This window comes from Dermacentor andersoni, chromosome 1, assembly GCF_023375885.2.
Source record: "Dermacentor andersoni chromosome 1, qqDerAnde1_hic_scaffold, whole genome shotgun sequence".
Classification (NCBI taxonomy): domain Eukaryota; kingdom Metazoa; phylum Arthropoda; class Arachnida; order Ixodida; family Ixodidae; genus Dermacentor; species Dermacentor andersoni.
In genome coordinates this window covers 133,876,807-133,892,054 of record NC_092814.1, presented here as the reverse complement: position 1 = coordinate 133,892,054, position 15,248 = coordinate 133,876,807, and the positions used below count along the sequence as shown (strand labels likewise).

The 15,248-nt window shown below is 42.2% G+C and overlaps 1 protein-coding gene across 1 annotated transcript in view; it reads right to left on the bottom strand.

The window, feature by feature from the left end:
* The window catches only part of LOC126544252 (E3 ubiquitin-protein ligase UHRF1-like), a 96,049-nt gene that overhangs the window by 17,487 nt on the left and 63,314 nt on the right, over positions 1-15,248 (bottom strand). Inside the window, exons 11-13 of the mRNA XM_050191504.2 lie at positions 11,495-11,657; positions 9,299-9,436; positions 8,474-8,573 (exon numbers count right to left, since the gene is read on the bottom strand). Coding sequence (XP_050047461.1) covers positions 8,474-8,573; positions 9,299-9,436; positions 11,495-11,657 — 401 coding nt within the window. The remainder of the gene's footprint in view (positions 1-8,473; positions 8,574-9,298; positions 9,437-11,494; positions 11,658-15,248) is intronic.

Sequence of the window (15,248 nt, the reverse complement as noted above, 5' to 3'; positions counted from 1 at the left end):
ACCTGGCCAGCGAAATTTTTTTCTCTTAATGTCTATTAGAATATTGTCTATACCCGTTTGCTCTCTGATCCAAATCACTCTCTTTCTGTCTCTTAAAGTTATGCCTAGCATTCTCCGTTCCATCGCTCTTTGCGCGGTCCTTAACTTGTTCTCAAGCTTCTTTGTCAGTCTCCAAGTCTCTGCCTCATATGTCAGCACCGGTAAAACACACTAATTGCATACTTTCCTTTTCAATAATAACGGTAAGCTCCCAGTAAGGAGCTCACGATGTCTGCTGTATGCGATCCAAACAATTTTTATTCTTCTGTGAATTTCCTTCTCATGGTCATGGTTCCCTGCGATTAGTTGACCTAGGTAAACGTACTCCTTCACAGACTCTAGAGACTGACTTGCAATCCTGAACTCTTGTTCCCTTGCCTGGTAATTTATCATTATCTTTGTCTTTTGCATATTAATCTTCAACCCCACTCTTATACTCTCCCTTTTAAGATCCTCAATCATTTGTTGTAACTCGTCCGCAGTGTTGCTGAATAGAACAATGTCATCAGCAAAACGAAGGTTGCTGAGGTATTCATCATCGATCCTTACTCCTAAACCTTCCCAGTTTAATAGCTTGAATACTTCTTCCAAGCATGCAGTGAATAGCATGGGAGAGATTGTGTCTCCTTGTCTGACTCCCTTCTTTATAGGTATCTTCCTACTTTTCTTGTGTAGAATTAAGGTGGCTGTGGAATCTCTGTAGATATTTTCCAGGGTATTTACATAAGCAGTCTGTACTCCTTGATTACGCAATGCCTCTATGACTGCTGGTATCTCTACTGAATCAAATGCTTTCTTGTAATCTATGAAAGCCATATAGAGAGGCTTATTGTACTCTGCGGTTTTCTTGATAACCTTATTAATGCATGGATGGGATCCATTGTAGAGTATCCCTTCCATACTACAACTAAGTGTGATGCATACAATTCTGTTTAACATCGATACATGATGTCTCGAGAAGCACGGCGATGTATGACGTTCATCAATGGAAGAGCGGTGATGCGAGATGTATGCGCAAACAGGTACAGCACATGTGTATCTAAATATATTTAAGCATTGTAATACCCCTTGTGCCACAATGACCCATACCCATTCCGGAAGGAAGGCCAAGAATGGGGCCACACTCAGAGGCACATACCTGATGGGCCAAGAGTGGTTAGTCCAAATATAATAAATGTAAGAAAATCAAATATGCCATTGAAATTTTTCAGAGGTCTGTGCACTTCAGTGTTACCGATGAGCCCACATTATGCTTGCAGGTTTTATGTCGCAATGTTTTATGCAGCACACAGGTGCGCTCATTGGCACGAGCTTTTCGGTCATAATTTCTTAATACAGTACGCTCCCATTCATTCAACCCTTGCAGGGCTGCAAGATTTGGTCAAATTATATGAAAGGTTAGATTAACGAACGGCAGCAAAATGAACTAATTAATCTTTTTTATTGCTTCAAGAAAACAGTAATGTCTTTTTGTTTCTTGCTCTTGACTCAACCAGCACAAAAAAAAAAGAGTGCCAACATGTTTATACACTGGCTCAACATGACATAACACAAAACAGGCGGCAATGGATTGCTTCACGGGCAGAAGGAGCATCAGCCACTAAAAGATAAAAATAAATTTACCTATAGAAAACAGCCTAACGTCTAGGAAAGCAGTAGCATAGTCTGCTGAATTTCTTGTGTTTTCAAGCTTATTGTTCTAACTAATAAGCTTTCCTTCCATAGTAATGCACGGTTTCTCTCCAGAAATTTTCAGTGCATTTAAATTATATTTTATGTTGAATAATAATATTTGTTCAAATTAAACGAAAAGTCAAGCTAAGCAAGATCAAATTAATGGGAGTCAGCAGTATCAGAGGTTTTAGAATAGCATAACTTTTTATTCAAGTTGACTACTAATTTTTTTGAAAAGTAACCCTCAAGTTGAATCGCATATGGAGTATTTTTTGCATTTGTGAACAAAGTGAAATTTGAAGTTTGTGGGGGGTCATTTTGTAAAAAAAAATGAAGCTTGTTTACATTATCTAATACATACATGTAATGCCGTTTGCAACTGTACGTGTGGGTCAACTGAGGAGCTTATAAATGAAGAACTTCTCTCAGTTATCTGGCGCACCATGACAATAGCAGTAATGAAAGAAAGGGAACAGCAAACCACCACATGCACGTATACAGTGTGTATACAGCCCCGCACCTTGTTCTAAAGCAATGCAAATACTTCGTGAGAGCGTTCAAATAATAAATTGCTTTGCCAACATTGAGATAGATAATTTGTATATAGCTTAAAAACGAGTCACTCATATTGAATAACTTAAAATTATTGAGCAGATTAACTGCCACTTGCGTTTGCAGGGTGTCTACCAAGTTGACATTTCCAAATTCCCTGAGTTTTCCAGGTTTTCCCTGAGTGCCTTTGCGAAATTCCCTGAGTGATGCAGAACTATGTTTTATGTCAAGACGGGCTGGAGCCAAATCGCCCGATGCTGTCACTCTTTAGTAAGCATATGAAAAAATTTTTTTTAGAAGAACCGACTTAATCCAATTTGAATACTGAGGAGTAGTGTTTATGTTATTCAAAAAAAAAAAAAAGAATAGAATGGAGGGATTAGTAAAATGCACAGCAGATAAAATGTCTTCAAAAGAAATTGCAAATCAAGACAGACATTCTCAAATAGAAATAAAAAGGAGATGCATACAGAAGCAAATATTTTTGAATAGGAGCTATTTATACCAACTGATAGCAAGTTCAGTGGTATGAAGCCCGAATTTTGTCACAATTGAGAGTCTCTCGACAGCTCGTAAGTCAACCTCAACTGTCCTGACATATTCTCAGCCAGCGCACGACGCCTCAGTGTTGTGTTTCGCTGCTTTAAAGAGTTTATTTTGGTTTCTATGAGGGACACCTGCATCTCGGCGTCAGCCAAGAGTGTTTCTTGAGCTCGGGCTCCTTCAAAGCGCTCGCATACTTCATTCCCCTTTCATTCCTCAATGTGTCGGTCCTTTCTGTTCTCGTGCTCCTTTTGTCGCGCGTTCGCACTATGGACCATTTGAAGCATACCCTTGGTAGTCTGAACGTCCAATTTTTCGGACCCCCTAGGGGCCGCGAAAACTTCCGCAAAATCAGGCAGTCCGAAAAAATAAATGCATGTCTTTTACTGCTCTCAAGGGCTCAAATCGACACAGGTACGTCTGAAAAAGCTCTGAATGCCTGTCACTACACTTATTAGGCATAGCGGTGCTCCTATTGTGAAAGGAGCGGGCGGGTGCATGCGTATAAAATTAAGGAATACATACTGTGTCCCGTGACAATTGCCCCTTCTTACGCTTGTTAAGCTTCACCGCAATTCTTTTGCTATTGCTTCACCGCGTCACACAACTGTACTGAGGCGAAACTAACTTTCAGGAACCAGCATTATGGAATGCGGCGTGCTTTCCGAGCTTCGAAGCCAAAATTATTGCTGACAGAGGAGAAATGAAGAAACATGGCAACGAACGGCAAGAAGCTTAATAGCGAACGTCGAAGCAGCGAATCGTAGCGTTGCCGCAGTGGTGGCTACGGCTGCCAGCGGATCTGCGTGCGATAACGCCGGTTCGAGGCGGCGAGGTAATCAAAATGGCAGCGGTGGTGGCTTTGATTAATGCCGTTTCGGACCTGCGGTCATGCAGAACGTCCTGAAAATCGGACGGCAAAGAGTTCTTGCGTCCGAAACTTCAGACGTTCTGACACATTGGCTCTATGTGGTACGTGGTGGTGCCGCGAAGCCGTCCAAATTATCGGGAATCCGGAAAGCCGGTCGTTGACTCTACACTCCAGGCAACTCCTCCAGCCGACAACAGGGCGTCAAAGACGATTCGTTACGATTCCTGCCTTTTACTCGAGCCAACATTACCGCGACTTTCGACCCTTTCAATAAAATTACAGCTAATTTTCCCTGATAGAGGCACAAATTCCCTGAGTTTTCCCTGAGTTTTTCCAGATTACTAAAAATCCCTGAGAATTCCCAGTTTTCCCGGTTTTCCAGGTTGGTAGACACCCTGGTTTGCTCAAAATATTGGTGTTTCTGCACAACTTCAGCACCCCTACAGCAGAATTATTCGTGGCAATCCTCACTTGCATCAATCTTTCTCCCTCGAGATTCCTGTGTTTTTATCCATTATGTACTTGAAGAGAAATGAATACAGTCGCCGGTTGATTTTCCGGACTCCAAAAATTCGGACATGCTCGATTATTCGGTCTGCTTCGCGGCACCGCCATTCTCCCCATAGACCATAATGTGTAACAACTGCCGAAAGTTCGGACACCTTGCAACCTCTCGTCTGATTTTTCGGACACTCCTTGAGCCAACTCGATCGAGAGCACCATGCACCAACTCTGACCGGTGCATGGTTCGACTAGCTGAGCGCCATTTTTGTTTTGAACGGAGCCTCCTTGCTGCCCCATGAAGTGGCGCTACTGGAAATCACCGCTCATCATCATCGTTTCTGCCTGGCTCGATAGAGTTGCTACAGCAGTTCCGGTCTCAGCTTAGTCAGCCATGTCAAGACAATCCAGCAGCTGATTTGTTTGTTTCTTCGTGCATGACGTGCGAGTAGGCTACGTTTTTCGTTTGTGCGACTGGTGTCAGCGTGACGGCATGGTGGTGTTTGCTTTGTGTGCTGTGTCGAAGGTTGCGGTGATCCAACGCGGCATACGGAAACATTGCGTCAAGTGTCTAATGGCGCTGACAGTGACTGCGCAGACTGCGGTGGGGCAAGCGGGTGCCGGGAGGCCTAGGATTTGTCGCCTTCCGATGTGCTCCCTACTGACGCCGAAAACGTTCTGCGGGGCCCTGCGCAGTGGTTGCATTGCGATTTCGGACACTGTCTCATTTGACAGTTTCACAGGTGCTGACATGCTGTACTGACATGCGCAGAACTCGATGACGGCGAGATCATTCGTCAGGTTTCTGCTGCACCGCCGGACAATGACTCCGAGTCGGAAGATGACGCATCATGTGCTACACTGCTGTCGCATGCAGAGTGTGTACAAGCAGTGACTGCTTTCAGCCGCCTATAGTGACCGTACGACCCTCTCCGCGATTCAGGCTTATCTGATTGCGCATAAACAGAACAGCATGCAACGGCGCATTCACGATTTCTTCAAGCCTACTGCCGAGCCCGAATAAGTGCGTGTAAATAAAGGATTTCTCTCTTTTTTTTTTTCTTAATCTGCTTTTTCGGACACCTGTTTATTCGGACATTTCCGCAGTCCCCGTGAGGTCCGAATAAACGGTCGGCGACCGTATTCGAGAATTTCAAACAGTCAACTATCCTATCAAAAATGAATCATAGCAAAGACTATTCAATGTGTATTCAAAATTTTGAATATAAAAAAAGAAAGGAAGTTTAGGAGGACGCTTGAGCTTTGCCTTTAAGAGTGGAACGTGATAGTATTCGAAGTTCCCCAACTGCTTCTCATACTTCTCGACAACTGCAGCTAATGTAACCATGTTTTCCTGGAAGCGCTGGCGGCAAACGCTATGCACGAAGGCGAGCTTCTTGGTTCTTTTTTTTTGATGCTGTCGTAAGGAACTGAGCGGGACCAGCTGCACCGCTCCTACTAAGACAGACCTCAAACGACAGCTGAAAAAGGTGTTCGTGTTTGAGTTTCTGCGTAACAAAATTATCTTTTCTCGTGTGTATTCAAATTACAATCCAGCGTTATCATGCCTGTAGGTTGTGTGGAAGTCATACTTCATGAATTTTCTGACGCATTTTACTTTGACAAATTCAATTAGTCGAGTAACATCTATGCGCCATGCAGAGGGCCTGTGTGGTTAGGGACGATTTTCTCGGCCACGGATTCCGGTGCAGACACCAACGCCGGATTTTCTGTGACATGGGGCCCTTAACACTATGGCGTTAAAAATTAACTTTGGGGCTTTATGTGCCAAAACCACAACCTTATTATGAGTCACGCCGTAGTGAGGGACTCCGGATTAATTTGGACCCCCTGGGGTTCTTTAACAAACATCCAATGCATGGTACATGGGCGTTCTTGCATTTTGCCACAATCTAAATGAGGCCGCCATGGCCAGGATTTGATTCCTCAATCTCATTCCTAGCAGTGCAACACCATAGCCACTAGGCCACCATGGCGGAATTTTGAATATTCATACACTCGTACTTGTATATAAGCTGCAGCATGTCATGGCACATACGCAGTCACCCAGGAATTGTCTAGACCAAATATAGAAAATGAAAGACCAAATATACCAGGTATATTAAAGTTCCAGGTATACCTGCTTGGATATTGGCACGTGTACTTGTTTATCTTTCTTGGGTGACCGCGTTTCACCGTCTAACAAATGTTATCACTCAGCACAGAACGCGCCTGCATGTATTGGAAGTTTCTCAAATGTTATCGATGCTTCTCTCCGCTGTCTGTTGTTACCAAACCTTGTGTAATCTGATTGCATGTATGCGAAACGTGAAATGTGTAGAAATTTCTGGAAGACACGCGGGCACCAGCGATTATTCTGGAACCTTCAATGACTCGGGTATAAACAGGACGCGCTTGCCCTGCAGATCAGATTTCGAAGATTGCTGACTGTGTTCACCGCTATCGTTGTGCTTTGAGTATAGCTGGCTTTTTGGGCAAAGGTTTACCCAATAAAAAGTTAGTTTCATCACTCAAAGTTTTGCGACTGTTTTCATCATGATCACTACAATGTGACAATATATTTTCCGGTGCAAAACAGTAGTACTCCTACAACCCAAGTTTGAACGTCGTGGTGTAGTGTAATGCTCAAAGCGCACACTTTAAACCATCTTTATGGGTAGGCAGGGTGCGACAGATATATCCGAACTCAACATTTGGCATAGAGGTAGCCATAGGATGGAAGATATCTGCAAAACTTGAAGATAGCATAAGAATTGGCACAATCAGAATTCTTAAATATTTGCCAATTCATGGCCAAGTAACGAAAGATTTTATTTCAGTGCGGATTTCAGCACAGCAGTTATTCATAGAATTTCTCTCACAAATACATCTCTTCACAGTGTTAGACGTCAGTCAATAAAGCTATAGTGTTGTCATGCTGGCATCCTCATCAGCGTTGTACTGTCATCCTACCATCATTGCCATATTGTCACCGCCGCCACTGCTGTTGTCGTCACCATCATAACGCTGCTTTACACAGTAAATGACGATGCCAAAGTGTCCATTTCCTTTTCTTTTTTTTTTTACTCTAACATTACATTGCGCAGTGCCTGAACCAAAGCGTGACAACTGAACAAATGATAAGGATCGACCCATTTCCAAGTTTTTAACTGCTGCTGGCAGCAAAAAGAGAAAACAAAAATTTTTGTCTGTGCCAATGCTGGCTAACATTTCAATGATTACTTTGTATACAGTACAAGCAATGCTGCCAGAACATAAACAGCATGACAGCAAGAAAAAAATTGCTTCTTAACCATCGTGACAAGTCAACACAACAAGTACACACAAGGTGGGGAGAAACTGTTGGACCAAAATAAAGAGAGCACATGTGACCCAGAAAGTCAGTGCACAACGTGCCCCCACTGTGGTACGTGTATGTCGCTGATGCCATAAACGCACACATTCAATATGATCACAAGGAATTCAGTCACAAAATTTCACAAAGTTGCAGTTAAACAACTTTCTCAAATATGCGATGAATTTGCCAATAGGCTTGCCGTAAGCTGGTGCCTCGAATAAAATATGAAACTCGCCACAACTTCAAGGTCTTTGGTGCACACTGCTTAGTATGTACTTTGAAGATCATCTCCTGGCTCCTTCTGACAAACTTATTCTTCAGTACTTGTAAGCTCCATAGTAATGAGTAGCTTTTCGTCTCGCAGTCTGCCAGGAACACAACTCTTTGTGGTGTCAAGCATGCCATTGAACTCGAAGTAAAGCTCGCGGTATTCTGTCCAATTAGCAGTTGCCCTTAATGACGAGCATGGCTTATGTTATAGCTTAACCATACTGCCATTTGCGACAACACAGATGAGCACTGTCAACACTGCCAGGTCAATAAAGACACCTGCAATGCTTTGGAGGGGGGTATGTTTTGCACTGGCCATCTGAATCTTGTGCACCGAGTCCAGCAGTTCTGCAACCTTGCGTAGACTTGATGTGCTTAGTACTTATCACAACTATCTTTTTCCTACGTCATTGCGTTCGTTCTTAGGTACATCTCCGGGAACTGGCAGTGAGACAGTAATTTTACTTCAGGTCACACTAACAACAGGCTGTGGACATAAGAGAAAAAAGACAACCAGTAGGCTCACAAGCTAAATGGAGCATAATCTGTAAAAACAGAAGTAAACTTGACGACTAATTCAGCTGTTAACTCAATTCAACTACCATTTGGTTTAAATTGAGACTGTCTATTCATACCTTTACTCACGTTTTCAAAAAGAAAATTACCTCTTGATCGTTTGCCTTTCCCTTTAGCAGCTGTAGCATCATTTTCTGAGCCAGAATTGTTAGCCTCACCATCTTGAGACTCCAGGTAGCCTTCAGGATACTATAGGTAAAGCAGAAACATTTAGAATGAATTAGAGTAGAAAGATGCAGAAACAAAAGAGTAAGGGCAAATTAATATAAAGAGGTTTCTGTGAAAATTTCTATGAGGTGCCCCGCAATTCATCTGCAGAATCATGCAAGTTATGTCACAGGAAGACAGGCAGAAAGGAGCATGCATAATTACTAACTTTACAAGCAAAGACCCATAGGAATTCAAGTAGTATGTTTAATCCTATAACAGCACCTACAGGTCTGTATGAATCTGGCAGCACTATGCATAAGCACCAGCAGTCGATTATTTTACATAAAAGTGACTCTACAGCCTTAACAGTAATATACCACATCAGGAGCTCCACATTTTAAACACAAAGATACAAATTGTTGCTTTAGCTAGCCTGTTCACACGTTTTAAAAATAAAATACCAAGTCTCAGCTACACAGTCTTTTAGTTAACTTCCAAAATGTCCCTGTGACTATACTTCTGAATGAAAGTGTCAGAAACTGCTTGATAGGTTGCATTTTGGAATGTTTTATTTAATGTATGTTTATTTGGTAGTTGACAGTTCAAATCATTAATAATGAAAAATAAAAACAATGGGCAATAGCAGAAGCAATAACAATCTGATCTGACAGTAGACAAGTCTGTTGCCAGAAATTTCAAGGACTGGGGGAACTTATGTTCTGGAAGCAACCTGCTTTTCTCTACAAATAGATTTTGAAACTAACCTGCATGCAAAGACCCAGTTTCTCAGCAGCTAGCTTGCCAGCTGCCGTCCAAGGAGCAGGACTCTTGTCATCTCTTCGAAGCAAGTAGCGCCAGACCAGGAAGCCGGATTTTCCCTTTTCAGGCCAGTACTTCACCAGCTACAACCATAAAATTATAAATGTAAAACCATTAAGTGCAACAATCGCTTGTGCCAAGGGCACAGCAAAAGGCTCAATAGTGGACCGATAAACCTACTACAGGAATGGACTTTTTACAAGGTAAAAATGCCTTGTTCCATTATGGCAAAAGCCAGAGTACCAAATGATTAAGCATGAAATCATATTGTCACAGTGCACTGACAGTGTAAACACCAATACAATGGAAGACAGTATTGCAGACTCATTCTTACATGCAGCCCACAATCCTAAACAATTGTGCATTGTGAACAGCCTGTAAATATAACCTTTCTTCTCCCTGTAATACCTTCATGAAAGTGCGGGGTCACATGTACAAAGCCCTGTTCAAAAGCATCTAATAGGCCTCGCTGCATTGACAAGTGTCGCCGTTGCACTTTGCACTTTTACTCGGCATGTTTCATAAGCACGTAAATGAATGGAGTACATGTACCAGTGCGAGATACACTCATTACTGCCATAAATTAAATTTTAACAAGTGCAATAACAGAAGGAGGAAGATTTGAAATTTTTTATTTGTAAGCCCTGGGAAAACTCGTGTAGAGGTGTGCAAATATCAAAATTTTTGTAATACAAATCGAATACGAATACGTTGCTTTGAATATTGAATAATGATAGGCACATGCATTTATCAGCAAGTTTGGCAATTTTAATATCTTGGAACATTGCAATTACATTGTCAACGGTGAAAAATTTCACTAGTAAGTGGCTGTACTAAAAGATTGTGTATTTGACTCATGTTAACTAAAGTAATTGAGTAATTCCCAGTAGCTGTTTGTTCTTGTCAACCTGTGCCATATTATATAGCATCAAGTGCCCGCAAACTTGGAGGCATTTGACCCTGTGCCAGCCATCACTCATCATATTTGCTGTCAAACAATAAGCTCAGGATTGGGGCATTGCGACCGAGTAGCAACCCGTACGACCAGTGCTCCCGGAATGAGCATCTTATTGTAGTTGGATTCTTTTGCACAGACTGGGCCATCACCTTTCGTTGCGCTTAAGCGCACCATCGCTGTCCGAAAACCCGTGCCCCTTGCTACTGAGAGGCTCGCTTTTCCGCACAGCTGATCTCTTCAGTGGCAGAGCGCACTTTACAGGCATTCCCCGGCAGCATGAAATTGCGGTTGAAACTCGATTTAACGACGTGATGACCACGCTCGAATTATTTCGTTAAGTTGGGAAGTTCGGAAAATTGAGTAAGAGATTTTTCGCTCCTCCGAAATCTAAAATTGTAACATAGCGACACCCAAAAGGTACCGCATGTATTTGCCACTAACCCATGCCTGCGCATTTTAAAAGTCTGTGAGGGGGGCCAAATACCGCCACCCCTAGTGCCATCTGGTACAGAAGAATGCTAGTGACTGCTGAGTAAGTTGTTCGGTGCATGGGCGCAGCATGCAGCCTCGTCAAAATAAAGCTAGGGCTGTGACTAGGGTGCCTAGATGTTTTAACACAATAGCGTTAGAGCGCACGCTCGAAGAAAATCCCATCTGCGTCAGAATTAGAAAGAAATCACAGCTTCTTTTACTCATTTATTTCTGGAAAACTTCGTTAAATCGGGTTTAATGCAAGCTGGTTGCGTTCATTCGGGTTGATGACAACATTGAACCTTACAGGTACTTGCCAGGGAATGAAAATTTCTTCGTTATATTGGGAACTTCGTAAAATTGGGTTTCGTTAGATTGAGTTTTACCTATATTACAAAATTCAGCACAATATCAGACACATTCTCAGATTGAATAGAAACAAACGCTAAGAATTTTCCCCCGCACAGCCATCAATATATTCTGTTTAGAACATTTGCATCAAACCAAATACTATTAGAAAATTTTCTAATTCCTAGGCAGTTTTTGAATCAAATATTAATTATATAATATTCAATGGTATTCGAAATTTTCATATATTCACACACCCCTACTCTCACGTAATTGCAGTTCCCTCTGTCTACCCACTTAACATAGGCCCAGCTTTACTCCCAAAAGCAAACTCATGTTTCATAACAAACGGTTAATGACACACCTTGTATACTCCATCATAGCGGTAGCCATCTTCAGGACAATACTTGGAATGCTTTCGGCCTTTAAAGCTCCTGATCACTCGCACAGGCTTGCCTTCTCGCCAGTCTTTTGCTTCAGCACCATCTTTAGCATTTATTGGTGCTGCACAGTTTCGTGCAAGAGACCTAGGAGACAAACAACATTCTCCTTGATTCCATTAAATCTAAACATAGCAAAGTTTGCTTTATAGTTAATCCTTACAATGCTGTCTCATTACTTCAAATTCATGGTTTATCAAATATTATTTCAAACAACACAAAATAAATTTGCATATTAAAGCCAGTCGCCAGTCTCATCAGTGATCACTGCAAGAAGGGCGCATACAATTTGCTGTTACAGTGGTCATAATACAGTTATGCAACACACAAATATAAAAATCTCAATAGAACATAAATTAATACAGTCATTCAACTCATTAAAAATACTGATCAAATAAACACTATTACAGGAAGCAACATAACTTTGGACAGCACTCAATAATAAACAGTAAGTATAACAAAGGAATAAGAACACTGCTCAGCAAAGATATGCAGCAACTTTTTCAAACACCTCTTGGTCACAAAGATAAGTGAAAGAGGGAAAGGAACTAAGTATCTTTTTGAAAAACCTATCAATAATATTTGGGAAAATAATTGTGCTATACAGTTAGTACAGTCAAACCTGCTATAACGAAATCATATCCGACATGAAAATACCTTTTGTCATATAGAATATTTGTTTTAAGCATGTATTATTTGCATACTGATATTGGCGTTAAATTTTTAGATTCACTTTTTTGGGGTACAATAATAATAAGAATTCACAACAATAATAAGAAAATCATAAGAATTCATACTTCTGGTTCAAGCAGCGCTCACCAGAAATGAGGACAACGGAGGACGACAAAGAAATGCAGTGAAGACATGCATTTTTTCTCTGTTCTCATTTCTGGTGAGCACTGCATGAATCACAAGATGAACACGTAACAACTTGCTCAGTTTTTAATTCTAAAGCATTATCTTTGCATGTCACCTCAATTCTGCAACTTCTCAACTCCTTAAAAGGTTGCTTTGAGGGAAGTACAGTAATAATAATAATATTTGGGGTTTTACGTGCCAAAACCACTTTCTGATTATGAGGCACGCCGTAGTGGAGGACTCCGGAAATTTTGACCCCCTGGGGTTCTTTAACGTGCACCTAAATCTAAGCACACGGGTGTTTTCGCATTTCGCCCCCATAGAAATGCGGCCGCCGTGGCCGGGATTCGATCCCGCGACCTCGTGCTCAGCAGCCCAACACCATAGCCACTGAGCAACCACGGCGGGTGGGAAGTACAGTGAAATCCCAATAATTATAAATATTTTAATTCAAATGGACAGATAATTCTAACTGCTCCAGTAGTCGTGGCAAAGTCTTATGTATTTCAATGGAGAAATACTGCCACAAATTCAAACTCCAAGAACTGCAAAACGGTTATTTAAAACAAAATTTCTCTCTTCCGTTGACCACTTTTCAGACAAACCTCAGCCAAAGGCAACATTTGATGCCATAATGTCATGTGCCAACTTTACTGCTCACTACCGCAAGCTTACACACTACAGTGTGCACTACACCCCCTTCTAGTGCACACTTGATCACGTAATCTTCAACATTGGGCTCACGGGAGGATAACCTACATCAAGCCATCATTCTTCTTGGCTCACCCTCACACGTTTTCACTCGTACTCAAAGCATGTGGCATTGACAAGATCCTACTGCATAATTATAATAAGCTTTTGTTATAGGAAATACTTTTGGTACCAAAGACAATTCATTCTAAGCTGGATTGTCTGTACCTGTGAATTGTGAATATAGTCGCCGACAGATTATCCACACATGCACGATTATTCGGACTGCTTCGCGGCACCGCCTCTGGCGCCATGGGCATAATTTTGTACATCAGTGCATCATTCGATAATTTGGACTCCGTCTGCACGAGTGGAGCAGAAATCGCGATATTTTGGCTTTGATACATCGCCAGCATCAACGCGGCATGATTGTTGGCAATGTTGCTGGCACCTCCTTGAAAACGAAACTAGCAAAGCCTAGTTGATCCAGCCCTGACTGCACCCAAACTGCTGGACAAGACAAGCCCGGCAAGCTTAATTGCAAAGCTGCACTGTCATGCGAGTTCTGCCAGTGTTGGTTCTGCAGATTGTGTTTGTTCATCCACATGTTACAGTGAAACCTCATTATTTAGCAATTCACGTCAGACGCCACGCCGCTACCAAAAAAGAAATAAATGTGATGTCAGAGTAAATCTTATCTACAGTATGCAGTAGTTAAACCTCAATATAACGAACTTCAATACAATGAAATTCTCAACATAACAAAGTGTAACTTTTCATAACCTCTTGTGCAAAGAACATCATGTATTAAACCTCAACTTAAGGAACTGCATTTGTATGCAACTTCAATATAATGAAATTTTGCTTCCACCGCAAAGGAATGCTGAGACAATAAATGGAAACTCCCGTGGACGCAGATGGTCAAATGGTTCAATTACAAGCAGCTGCTTGCAAACGCACCTCTAAAAAACCGCGCACTATGCGACAACTGCCGAATGCGACAACTGCCGAAGTGTAACAGCATCATGTTCCGTATAAAGTCCAAGTGCGATAAGATCCTATCACACACCGTGCACTTTGTGCTTTAGGTGCGAGTGAAAGTGTGCAAGAGTGAGACAAGAAAGATTGTGGCTTCTCGAGCGCCGCCTTCCCACACGAGCAAAGGGAAAGAGGGGAAGGGGAGCGATCTCGCAGTAGCGTGATGAAGCGTGCGCAAGGGCCGGAGGGGGGGCGGAGGTAAGTTGGCGCACATCTCGGTAATGGCTGTTCAGTTCAGTTTATTTTCCTTAAGGACCCCCGATTTCAGGGGTATTACATAAGGGGTGGGTACAAGATTCGAATTAACACTAGTTCAAGTAACGTTCAAGTTCAAGCACGCATATATATACACATACATAGTATACATATTCAAGTATATTCACACATGTATTTACACATATCAAAGCCTATATATGTAGACCAACATACACGTATGTAAATACAAACAACACATATAAGGAAAAATCATGTACAATGTAGTTGGAGATGGTCAGTAACATGTTATAAAAATACGGATGGACAGATTATGTCGACAATGGCAGTGGGGAGGCCGTTCCAGTCTGCCACCATGCGAAGAAAAAACGAGGCTAAAAATGTTGATGTTCGTGAGCGTGGTCGTGAAACTTGCAGCGAGTGGCTCGTCCGGTATGATATGCGTGCTGCAGGCGTGATATAATGGTGCCTGATGAAGGATAGGACTGTAAAAGAATTTGTGGTAAAGACAGAGGGAAGCGATGTGCCGACGTAAAACGAGGTCCGGAAGACCAGATAGTGATTTCAGTAAAGTGACGCTTACGTCATATGAGTACGACGAATGGATGAATCGAGCGGAGCAGTTTTGTACCGCTTCAAGAGCGTCGATGAGATATGCTTGATGTGGATTCCCGACTGCTGAGGCGTATTCATGGCTGTAAGCGCAGCTGCGCGTATACACATCTGCGCACCCTGCTTTACAGGTAATCTGCCTCATGTGGAAAGAGTGGGCGTGCCGAGATGGCGTGGCATCATGTAAGCTGTTTACCGTGTGTTTCGTGTTCGAGGTTGCGTAATGTCGAGTTTCGGTGACCCGATGGAGCGAGAGGCAGATGAAGC